At 38.1% G+C, this 12892-nt stretch overlaps 1 protein-coding gene across 7 annotated transcripts in view; it reads right to left on the minus strand.

Annotated features, from left to right (window-relative positions):
- Positions 1-12892, minus strand: part of cadm4 (cell adhesion molecule 4) — a 231216-nt gene that overhangs the window by 57218 nt on the left and 161106 nt on the right. Inside the window, exon 1 of one of the 7 annotated variants that reach the window (XM_032557902.1) lies at positions 3995-6183. The exons of the other annotated variants lie outside the window; for them this stretch is intronic. Within the exon in view, the coding sequence (XP_032413793.1) occupies positions 3995-4097 (103 nt within the window). The 5' untranslated portion in view covers positions 4098-6183. Of the gene's footprint in view, positions 1-3994; positions 6184-12892 lie in introns of those variants that run through there. 7 annotated transcript variants of the gene reach the window in all.

Below are 12892 nucleotides of genomic sequence, written 5' to 3' on the forward strand. Positions count from 1 at the left end.
CCACGGAAAGAACTTACAATATTTCTGTTTTATTTAATATTTGAATCTGAACAAAGTTTACTTTGGAAAATAACCAGATTTTCTCTGTTGCATCTGTCTATCGCTCACTCGGGTCTGACTCCTGTGTCTCCACATGATTCGTAGCCACTAAAAACATCCCAACAAGCTAGCAAAATGAGTAAAAAACAAATGTCTCTGGAAATTTTCTTTGCAAAGGGAAAAAGGTCCAGTGAAGAGACAAAAGAAGAGTCTACAACTTCCAAGAAAAAGAATGCTACATTTAACCGACAATACCTGGAGACCTACTTAAAATATGAAGTTATCGCGACAGGTGATTTCAAGGCACCAAGCCTGCTCTGCATAATATGTGGTAACCGGCTTTCTAATGAGGCAATGAAGCCTTCTAAACTGCCCTAGATGGGACAGTCTAGTTACAGAGAAACAGGCACAGGGATTCCACTGATTCAGCACTGTGGTGAGTTGTAAACATGCCCTTTATGTTTGTTCTTGTTGTATATCTTATTTTAAAGCCATGCTTAAATGCTGCCATAGTGATCAGAGAACAGAGCTATTACTCATGTTATGTTGTTGGCGTGATGTTACGGGAACACTGGTAATAAATTTGCTAGTACACATTGGATTTATCACACTATTTTAAAAATACCCCAGTTTTTATGCCAGTCCTATCATTTTATTTTAGTTTGTTTATCCGCCACACCTTGAAAACCAGTATGTGAAAATCTTGCCTGATATTAAACCAGTCCATGTTTCAACAATGGTCCGGAACCATTAAGTTAGGTGACGTCTAGAGGCGATTGGTTGAAAGGTTTTCATCCAGGTGGTATCAGAGTATTGGTGGCTGAACTCAAATGCAATATTTTGTTTTGTCAAATCACATGAAATCCCCAAAACATCCATGAAAGTTTGTTGTTAAAACTGAAAACAGCACTATACTCCACTATATTTTTAAATGTAAATTTTCTCACAATCACATTAAGATTTCACTCTCCTCTGTCATGAATTGTCTTATTCTCATCACATATACCCTTAATGTCTAGCATCTTGACACTTCATTTCCACATATCTCTCAGTTTGACCTTCATATCTTTATGTCTTATCTGCCCTTTGGCATATTGCAATCGCCTTGCTTCTCTCTTGTCCCAACCCTCTCTTCCATCGGCTGCTGGGTTTCCTTTTTGTCCCCTTCTTTTCCTTTCTGGACCGAGCTGGTTAGCCTTGCCTACTTTGCAGCATTTTATGGTCGACGTCTGTCACAGCCCCAACAATCCTGCGACAAAAGCCGCCACACAATACCCTCTACACCAGAACAGCAGCTTAAAGGAAATTTACAGGGCTATTACACATCTGCGACGACACAGGAGATTCACAACGGCCAGAAGAGCTGAACGTTTTCTCTATTTAAAAGAGAAAAAAATAAACCAGAGGCCAGTAAAACATAATTGGAAGATGTCTGTGAGACAATACTGTGAATACTGTTTAAAACCAAATATCTATTAAATGTGTGTGAACAGCATGATTTCGAAGCCCAAATGAAAATGCTCTACCGGCATTAGTTACATAACCAAGATGACTGCCAAGATACCATCCCCTTTTTATTCTTGTACTCCAACATTCATTGTCAAAATCCCTCAACATTGGCAGAAACAAAAAAACAAGGAGTTGAATTAAAACTTCAGCAAAATGCTACTCTAGTTTCCCATTGAGCAGCAGTAATAAAACCAAAACACCCCTATGGATTAAAAAGATGCATTAATAGAAATTTTCCTCCACCTCTGACTTTTCCGTAGCCTGTGTTCAATCAATTTATGACTCTGCTTCATCTCTTGGCCCCATGCAACTCTCTCTGAGGCCCTGTGCCTTGTTTTATCTCTGTACCAATCCCCTCCATCTCTGTCTTTATTCCATACACACACTGAATCCACTGTTCTCCATCTCTGTCTCACTTTTTTCTCTTTTTCTGCCTTCAGCCACTCCCTCCCTTCCCATCTTGCATAGCACTATCTGACCAAAACTTTCGTTCTTTGTGTCAATTAGTTTCTCTGTTGATACATATTGAACTGTTAAGCTTTACCTTTCCACATCACTCTTTATTTAAGCACCTTTTCTTTTGGTTTGTCTTGAGAGTCAAACTTTCTTTGATTAGATTTCTCTGATATAAGCTGATAAAAAAGACTTAAACCACTTTTTTTATCTCTATCTCTGCCTCTTAATTATTTTGAATGAATTTACATTTAGATCCTTTGGTCCAGCCACTGTATCATTAAATCTTTCTGGTAGGTCCTACTTTTATATCAACTCCTCCCAGTTCTTAATATTCATTACTAATTCTGGTTTAATTAATCCTTTCAAACAATTCAAAAACTGCCTTTTTGTGATTCCACAATCAGACATTTCATGTGCTTAGCACTGTTCCTAGTCTAATTTACTATCATGTTGCAAAAATCACTCTCATATTCACAACAAAGTTCCATTTAAAGATAAAAGAAACACTCCATTGCTGCATTTAAACATCTGTAAGGAGTTTCCTTTAAATGAACAGAAATTGCCCTCACAAAAAAGTGGCTCATCTTGTCAGTGGTAGCACGTTTGTGTGCATTCCCCCAACTCATAGATATTTGTTTGGTAGTTTGTTATTTTGTTACTTATTTCAGTTGGACATTGAGTCTGAAATAAAAGTCTGAAATCTATCTATTAGTTGCCCGCTAAAGCAGTGATTTGGAGAAGAGGGTTGAGAAAAATATTCTGTATTTTCCCAAGTGTGCTGGCAGAAATGATTACATACTGTAGGTCTGTATGTGATACATTAGTGTATTGAGATTAAGAATGTGGAATTCACATTCCTAATTATGTTTAAGGAATTTCTAACCATCTGGAAATCAAATTTCAATAATCCATTAGTGTCCCCAAGTGGTCAGGTAAGTACTAGTAAAATTAATCGGAAAGGAAGTTAGGTGTTCACTTTCACGTTCAAGCATCTGGCATGCCGAAGTAACTTGAGTGTTCACCAGTGAACACAACACAGCGTAATGTGGAACATGAACATTTTTTTTTTTTTTTTTTGGATGAAATGTACATGGCAGCCTGGTTTATCTGGTTATCAATTTGTTTATGCTACAGTAGTCAATGCACATAAAGGCAACACTATTGTGTTTTTTCCCATGGCATCATTTCTTCATATGCCATTGAAATAATAAAAAAGAACTATCTAACACTGGGATGTGGGTGTACTGGATAATCTTCCAATATTGCATTCCAGACTTGTTTCAGCATTACACAGATAAAAACAAAAATCCATGGTGACAGCACAACGTACAACAAGGCAAGGTCACTACGGGTGTCTGTCGAGTCCTTTCTGTATGGTCACCATATGACACAAAGCCCTTGTGCTGATTTTCTTGACAGTGTTGAAGCAAACAAAAAACCCTCAAAAAACTCTGACATAAGGCAGTCTCTTCCTTGAAACGGTTTGCACCTTGAGTGACTTATAAAGTATCACTCTATGTGTTTGTTATGTGTGTGTGTATTTACATGTATAATATCAACACTAAATAAGACACCTTGTAACTGATGACAGCTATCAAAAAGCAGGAATATTTTAAATTTCAGCCGAGGTGATTTTGATCATTGTAGTTTGATGTCGAACCATTTAAAAAAAATATATATAATAATTATTTTAAGTAACAGGTTTATTCATTAGATTTATTAGATAACAGATGGCTGATAGATTGCTCAACATTATTTTTATTTTATTATTTTTATTGTAGCAAAGTATTAACTTTTTTTATTTCAAGGAGGGGTGACACATAATCTGGTTCATATTGTTTAAGTGAAGAATAAAGTTCTTAAATATCAAGGCAAATGTGCAAAATGATTAAATCAAGGCCCCTAAAAGGTGGACTTGGCTTCACAAGCCTGAACTGAATGCAGCACATCTCATTCAATTTACAACTGTAAATGCGTTGCATGAACTTACGAGTGATGCAGAGTAAGAGCAGGACCAGGACGAGGCTGTGCAGAGTCAGCAAGAAAGATCCAGGGAGGAGGCAGCAGAGGCCAGAGCTCCGGACAGGCCTCATTGTGTATTCAGGTCGAAGATGTGTGTTATGTGTGTGTCTGAGCCTGCAAGTGTGAGTGGCTGTGCAGATTTGATCAATGACTCTTCTGTAACCCTGCCTGAACTGCTACAGAGACACGGCTCTGAACACACACTCACTCATGCACTAATGCACTTGGATTTGTTCTCCACTGCAATGCTGCAGACACGTGCGAGGCAGCTCGGCTTTTACTTCAGTGCTGTTAGAGACAAGTTGTTTGGGAACGACACTTAAATAAAAGAACTCTTAAAGAAAGAACCCTCTATCAGAGCACAAGCAATGAAACTTGTTTTTGTAGCAAGGACACACAGGACGAGCTTGCAGTCGGAGGCTTATGTGGGTAACACAGCAGTTTCTAAGAGCTCTGGGTAACCAGAGTTAGTATCTTAAATTCTACATCAAAAAAACATCAAGAGACAGAGTTAACATGGCAGTTTCTCAGCAGACTATAGCAACTTGTGCTAGTCTATAAGAAAAAATCATTTAGACAGCTGGAAATGTCTAAAAATGCACATTTCCGATGTGAGAAAGCAATCCAAAAATAGAAAGTTTTTTTTTTTTTTTTCTTGTGCTAGATCTTCAAATGGCAGTACAGGGCAATACTGTTCTCTTTCCCAACAGATGCACTTATGCAACTGACTGAATGAACAACAACCTAATTAACAACGCTGTACCACAGTTTCACACTTTGAGAAACAGATATTCTGAAGAAAAGGGGCTCTAATGATCAGCCAACCCTTAACCACACCAGCAAATGGTCTGCATGTCAACATAGAACCACACTACTCTGTACCTGAAAGCATCAAAATCCATGTAATTTAGTTAGATATAGCCCGAAACTGTCTTCCAAAGCAAGTCCAACTTATCTCCGAGGCTGGAAGCAATATGCTACATCACTGAATCCTCAAGCCAATCTCTCAAATACACTGTATTCAAATGGATCAAAAAGGAACGTTTCTGTGCTTCTCGCCCAGCAAATCAAGTATCAGAAGTCAATGTTCTTCTGAGCAATATACCCAAAGCCAACCAGCGCTCTGGAGAGACTGACTCGCTCACTAAAACTCATCTAGAGATATCTAAAGTTAAATAAAACTCCTCAAGTCGAGTGATGCACTTTAAAGATTGAGAGTGAAAGTACTTGGTCTGTGTGGAATGGCCAACTCACAAACGCATCAGCAAGCTCCCTTGGTTTCAGATATTTCTGTTTGCCATTTGTCCATAACATTCACGTGGATGCTGGGGTCTCATCAATACACTTCCTTGTACACACTGCAGCATGAATGGAGAGTGATTTATCATGGTAATTTACACTTCTCAGAATAATCATAGGTTATCAGCCTGCATGATCGTGCGGCATCGACCTTTCTAACACTTCCTATGCAGCCTGCTCCACCGGCTGCAACAGAACCGCTTGCTGGAATCCAGACACACACTAACTTACAGGCGCTGATCTGAAACCTGCTGCGTTTAAGGTCGTGGCAGAGCGCCGCTGATTATCAGAACCTGATGTGATCTTTTGGTGGGGCGTGCAGCTCTGTGATGTGTGTGTGTGAGTGTATCCATAAGCGAGTAAAACAAAGCGTGACGAGCAGCACCGCACACCTCGCTGAGCACTATCTGGTGGAATAAAGTGTGGGTGTCATTTTAATATCACTACACACACACGCCTCGCCCTTTTTCTGTGTCCCGCTGTAAACACGATGAGCTCTGACGGCGATGGCCCTGACACCTCGGGCAAAGCAGAAAGTGGCTCATCAGAAGTCTTCTCCACAGTGCTTACTTCATCGGTCAACTGGCTGTCGCAGGGAAAATTGCTCTCAGTTGGTGTGCAACCAGCAGCTTGTGTACAGCCAGTCTGAGGCCTGGTGCAGCACAGATGGAAACTAAATGCACGTGCTCAGACTGATCCCTAAATTTGTCTTTAGTTTATCGGTCCTCGCGTCCTCTCTTAGTCCTGCTCCTTCAGTCTGCCTTCTCACAGCAGCTTGTTAGTTCCCAAAAGTGAGTCCTTGTTTTGTTTCTCTTCATTCCCCGTAATCTACAAAGCCTGTTAAATCCCAAAGTGCGAACGCCGACGATCACATCCATCTGTCCCTTTACTGTCCTCTGCTTGTTTATATAAGCTTGGCTTCCCTCCCCCTGCTTAGAAAATGTGCTTTTGTCAGGGTTGGATCAGTGTCTGCATATTTTAAAATTCAAGTTTGTGAAGGTTCGAGATGTGCATCTGGGGATGGTGTCGTTGACAATGGGGGTCTTTCAGGTCGAAAAACAGTGGCGGAGTGTGTCTGCACGTGAATGTGCTTGACTGTCCAGTGTTGGATAAGCAGGGTGTACATTTGTTTGAATGTTTGCCTCTTTCACTGTCTGCTGCCCGTTAATGTACCCATGCAGAGTCACAGAAAAACCTCATAGTGCCTCTTTATGTTCAATGAACAGTTTTACGGGTTTTACAGAGCCATGGGAATATCCATGGCTCTGTACGTTTGCATGTTTTGTGTCCAAAACAGAAAAAAAAACATGGGCTCAGATTGTCGTCCAAAAGTAGTAATACCCATGAAAACTGCCTTACATTATGCCATAGCACAGATTCAAGATTATCTGAATAAAGTAGACTTCTATAACGTAATACTGTTTTACAAAAAATCCCAACTAAATGTATTCAGTTTTTTTTTTGCCATGTAACAAAATCTGAAAAGTTTAAGGTGTATTAGTATCTTTGCATGGCACAGTAATTATGTTTAGTAATTTTGTTCAATTTGTTATGCTGATGTAAACATGCCCCATAGAAAGGAATCTGCCCTGAACTTTTATTGTTAGAACCCAGAATTTATTAGGAGTCTAATCAGTCTGTCAGCACATTTTGAACTAACACATCAAGCATAATGCAATTCCTTTGTTCAAGCTGATGCCCACATGTACTATCATTACTTCTATTGACCATAAAACTGGCAATACGAAGCCAATAGCGGGTGCTAACTACACCAGGCTCTTCGTCTTTGACTTTCATTATCCTGTAAACCGAGAACAGCAACACGGTTTTGCTTTTATATTAGCACCTCTGCTTGTCCTTAATCAGTTGATCATAAACTATGTGTTCTAATTTGCTGCAGGCTTTATTTACAAACATTGTCTCCAGTTCAATCGGAAACATCCTGTTCCCTGTTATCGAGTCAAATAAAGTCAAGTTCATTTATCAACAGCTTTTAACAAAATAGGGTCATTGCAGAGTGCTTTATAAAGCGAGAATGAACATAATTACAGACAGAAAGAAAACACATTGCAAATCATTGCACAAGTATGTGCGCATTGGCATGTCTGCAAAGCTCCAGTGTGGGCAGCCCCCCTGATGGGTGTATTTGTTTTTTGTCGCAATGTGTGTGAAAGCAAAGAAAGATTCCTGATACCCCCCTTCCTCTCTTTACTTTCGGCCTTCCTTTCTCATCGAAATCAAATTTTTAATGGGCTTCATTGGTGCCACCGTGGAATAAGTGTTGCCAAAGCACTTAAGGGGCTTAAGTCAGCAGCGTGCTAAAAATATTAAGCACTCAAACAGCCTTACATGGATCCATGCCTGCTTAAGTATGCTGAGGAGGTCGTGCCGGCATTTAATACCAATGGTATTAAAGCACCCCGACAAGACGGTGGAACAGAAATATGAAGACATACAATGTGTAGCACAACTGGGAGTAGACAGAGAGTTGGGGGTTGAGGCATGAGGAGACATGGTGAATGGATACAACAAGGTGAAAGAACCGAATGCAACTGATGATTACGGAAATAAGGGGGAAGACAGAAGAAGTTGTGCGCAGAAACTGGGGAGAAATAAAAGAAAAAGAAGCTAGCAATGTGGCGGAGGAAAGATACGAGGGAATTGGGCCAAGGTGTGGGAGGTAAGGGTTGATGGGATAGCTGTGAACCAGCAGCAGAGGGCTAATGCAGAGATTCTATCGGGAGGCTTATCCAAGATTAAATTTCTCTTTGTCCTTAAGGCGCTTCTTGGGTTAGCGGAAGTGTTGAATTTATTTCTTATGTCTCCCTTGAGGTTGTTGCGGGCAAGTGGGTTGGGAGCATGCTTGAATGTGTGTATGTGTGATGTGTTAGTGAGTTTGTCAGGAAGGGGGGGTAGATGTGAATCCTCAGGGTTTATTAGCTGGTAAAGTGAGAAAAGAGGGCATGCGTTTGTGAGAAGTAATAATACATCAAATGAACATCCCCCTGGGGGTGTTCCAGGATAAGTGAACATCTACAGGCAAGATGGGATTTTTGCAGACGTGTAAAAGCATAGAAATATAGCTTAATATCTGACTTTTGTTTCTTGGTTGATGAATACCGCGCCCAGCAAAAGTATTAACTTTTTTCACTTTGTCACCCAACAACCATAAATTTGTTTTATTTTTGGAAAGAATTTGACAAAACTTTCATCCAGATGTGCAAAGTGGGTAGAGGCATAGTCCAACGCACCTGCTGTTGTAACTGCAATGCTTGGCACTATGAACAAATACTCCCTTATTAACAAGCTCCACATGCTCCATATGAACAAATATTTAGATACAAATACCAAGACCTAAATCTATTGATATGAAACTTATGTTTGGTTTGCTTGTTGGTTACGTTGTCCAACAAAACTACTCATATAGCAGGACTACATTAGTAACCCCCAAAACAGACAATATTCTCAAGGTGGATACTTTTGATATTTTCTCCACTGTTCGTTCTGCGAGAGCAGAAGCAAAGATTAATCAATTCAAAAATGTGATTGAATCTGGTTACTTTGAGAAACGTAATAATTAAAAGAACATACATCTTTATGTAGTTGGTGTATTGAAGAAGCCAAAAAGTACATTTTTTGGAGGGCAGTTTTGTTTGAGACTATGACTGCAGTGACATGCAGTCATAACCATAAAGGTGCCTGAAAATAATACTGTGAATAATTCGTAAATACATTTTCTGTTCCTTTTATCAAAACAAAACTAAATATCACAAAATGTCTTGATTAAATTCCACATCTTCCATCCCTACAGCTTAAACAACAATATTACTTGGTTAGGTGTGTGAAGAGATATCTTTCACCACAGAATGCCAGAAAAGGGGTTTACAAATATGTGTTCACATTGATTCAACTTTTATTTAATTTCAAGATGTGGTTTAAACACTTTTTGCAAAACACAACAGAGACAGGGAAGCTTGTTCTCTGTGATTTTTACAACCCTATTATGACCAGAGTCATATATGGGCCATCTGGATTTATTATGATTTTATGGCTGTGAAAAAAAAGATAAAATAAAAGTGCAGTGAGTGAGTGCTTCTGCCCCTTTTCCAAGACAATTTCATCTTTTAGGATCTGGCAGTTATTCAGCACAAATTTAAATGGCAAAACCAAAAAAAGAAAAAAACATGTCAAAACCTTTCTGCTCTGTTATGATAATAACAAGAAGCTGAGGTTTAAGACCCTGGAAATTAAAAGTAGGATGTGAGGAGATCTCACAATATTGAAATGTGATAATACTTCCTGATTAAAGCAAGACTGTCTTGCTAAGACAACACGACACATTTTTTTTTTTTTTTTTTGTGGCAGCAGTTTGGACAACTTGGTAAAACAGTAAAATAAAGCAGTGTTACCTAGACTAACAAGACCTTTACAAAATCTAACAATTTGTACACTCTGATGGCTATTATTGCATTACACTGTTGCAGCCAAATAACTGAAGTTGGCAGATCAGAATTTAGAATTTTTTTTAAACAATAAAACGTGTTTTCTTTGGCTTGTACACACAATAGACTCTGGACTTCATTAGTACATCATTCATTTTAAATCTAAATGCTGAGACAAATCAAACCCAAACTGAAATGTTCTCTACTGGTAAGATTTTATAAAACCCAGTTTATGATTGGGAAAGCCTTTACTCTTTTTTGCTAAGTTTTGTGCAACTTGTGTACCATCTTGTCTTATGAGCTGAATTTACTGTTACACCACTAATTTAAATAAATGCTTTATTGTTGATCAGTTCTAACTTCAGCGTGGAGAACCACTAAAAGTTGGGATTAACGGCTAGTCAAACCGGAGATGTGAGTCATACAAATGATATTTTCTGCAGTTCCACATCTCTGTCTCCATTAGATCATTTGAGTTTAAATATGGTAGCAGTCTGCTATGGAACAGGGTCCACCTTGATTGCTCGTGAGCGCTGAAAACTAATCTGTTTCTTCAAACAGCAGTTGCATTGCTTTTTGCTGCTGCTAAGGTACTTACTGCTCACATCAAATCCATATTACATATTAAATGAAAAAAAATCTACCTATTCCTCTTACTTGATCAGAAAGAATATATGGTTTTTACTAGTTTCTTTGAAGATTTTGCAATTGTTCTCCCAACTTTTCCCTGCTCTTCTCCCACACTCATTTGATTGTCTTCAAGTTTATGTTGCAGACTTGAGTTTAATAGCAAGCCTAGAGCAATGCACAAGGTAATCCAAATCAGTTATGAACACACTAATTAGAAAAGCCACAGTTCCACGATCTATGGGCGCCATCAGGGACTGCATTTTCCAAAGGTACAACTCGAGCTAACCTCTTGCTCCTGGGCAAAGGGATCAATACATCCCCATCATTTAGGTGGCTTTCGAGTGACACCTCCCTTCTTACTTCACACAATTCAGGATTACACAGTTTTGATTTCCTTTATTTTCACAGCTTGTTGACAGCGAAGGACTCTGGCAAATGTCAATATTGCTCTCCACATGACAGGCTAATAAGAATACAAAACAGATATCAGGATTTAATTCAATGCCTCTGAAATCCCAAGGACGGATGAAAATGCATGTACAAAAGTGTGACATTGGAAATTATGTCTTACCTTTTCTGTGAGTTTTGTGAATACATATATCTGTACATACAAACTTTAATCTCTCTATATTATTTTAAGACTGAAATATGATTTTGGTAAACAGAATAGGAACCTATCCAAAGGTTTTATAGGGCTAGGGGGAAAAAAGCATGAACGTCTCAGAATTCCTTTTAGTTGTTTCATCCTCTATACATTTACTATGCATCTCCTATGCAGTAAAAGGATCCAACTTTTACTTATTCTTCTCCAGCCAGGCACAAAATTGAGCAAGCATTTTAGCTAAGAAATACCAGTCAGCAGTAAGTGAAGATGAAGAATGATATTGATGACTGGTACTAGTATACATGGCAGTGCTAGCTAAAGCTTAGTGCTGTAGTCTAATTTTACACTCTGATGGCTATGTAGAGATAGAAGTGGAGAGACAATCCACTTCTATCTGTTTATAACAGAGTAATAATTTAGAAAATATTCCTCTAAATGAAATCAAATCCAAAAGATTTCAGTGAAAATGTCCATGAGGGTGGATAATTATATGGCAAAAATATCCAAAAACGTCTTGTGCTTAAAGTATTTCGGGGATTAGTGTTTTTTAGAATGCAACGTGATTTTGATTATCAAATGTGAATACATAAAAAAATATGTAGAAATACTCAAACTCAACATGTCAATGTTATTGAGAAAGACAGACAAACTGCTATGATGTGATTCTTATATAAAAAGTGAATGTTTTATATCTCAAAAAATTCCACTGCAAATGTGAAAATTTTTTGATTCAAAGATGCATCTCAATATAATAATCAGGGATTCTTGGTCGATGCAAGGAAAACAAAAATATCAAGGGCTGGTTAAGGTTAAAAAAAATAATAATAAAAAAATGTAGTACACCCTTATTTGTTTTATCAAGTGCAAAAATAAAGCTGCACTGTCCATTCTGGAAGCTACAGAAAAAAGTTGTTAAAAAATAAAGAAATAAAGATAAAATGCAACAGCAAGAAATAAGTGTAACTATTATTGTAATTTTACACAAACTAATGTCCGGTTTACTTTGCCCTTTGGTCAGTGAAGGAAAACAGATTTTCACAAAAAGTGATAAAAAAATAATAAACTAGCATTTTATGAAAGCAGACATTTTGGGAAAAAAAGTAGGAACTTAGGAAATAAGGCACATACAGTTTGTAAAGTCTGCCTAGCAAAAAATTAACAATATGAAAAAATACTACAGTGTTTAGCTCAGATTAGTGTCAAAGGCCACTAGTACCACACTTAGACAGTATTCAACAACGGGGAAATAAGAACCAAACCTAGTGAGTTTTTTGAATGCACTGATTTTTACTGAAAAGCAGTAACTTAGTAAAGTAAATCACACAAGGTTTGTCAAGTCTGTTGGACATAAATCAAATAGCACTCACATCAGCATCCGGTTTACTATCTGGGTTTGACGACTTAAACTCTGAGAAATACTCCATGTCAGAATATTTCAATGAGAACTGAGGTTTTCTTTTGACTGAAAGAGAAGAGAATCAATAAAACAGATACATGTTTCAAAATGTAAGAATGTAGGGATTGTTCTACTGTGGAAAACAACAAGACCTTGGAGCCATGGTGTTAGCTCTCATCAAAAATTTCTGATACATGCTCCAAAGTGACACTGCAGCCCATGAAAAGGCCTCAACTGAACAGAGTTGGTAAAGTGGTTTACAAAAAAGTGACTTCAGTTTTTCTCTTTAAGCAGAGTGCCATTATTTTCTTAAAATGCTTTGGGTAGTACAAATTATATATTTTATCTTTATGCAACCTTAAAATCTGCAATGCAACAATAGATGCATTCCTTGGTTTTACATCAAGTTCTACCATAATTTCTTGACTGTTGAGCATTCCGCTTTATGAAAATACTGTAGGGGATAAAAAGGTCATAAACACATAAAACGTCTTG

This window comes from Xiphophorus hellerii, chromosome 3, assembly GCF_003331165.1.
Source record: "Xiphophorus hellerii strain 12219 chromosome 3, Xiphophorus_hellerii-4.1, whole genome shotgun sequence".
Taxonomy (NCBI): Eukaryota; Metazoa; Chordata; class Actinopteri; order Cyprinodontiformes; family Poeciliidae; genus Xiphophorus; species Xiphophorus hellerii.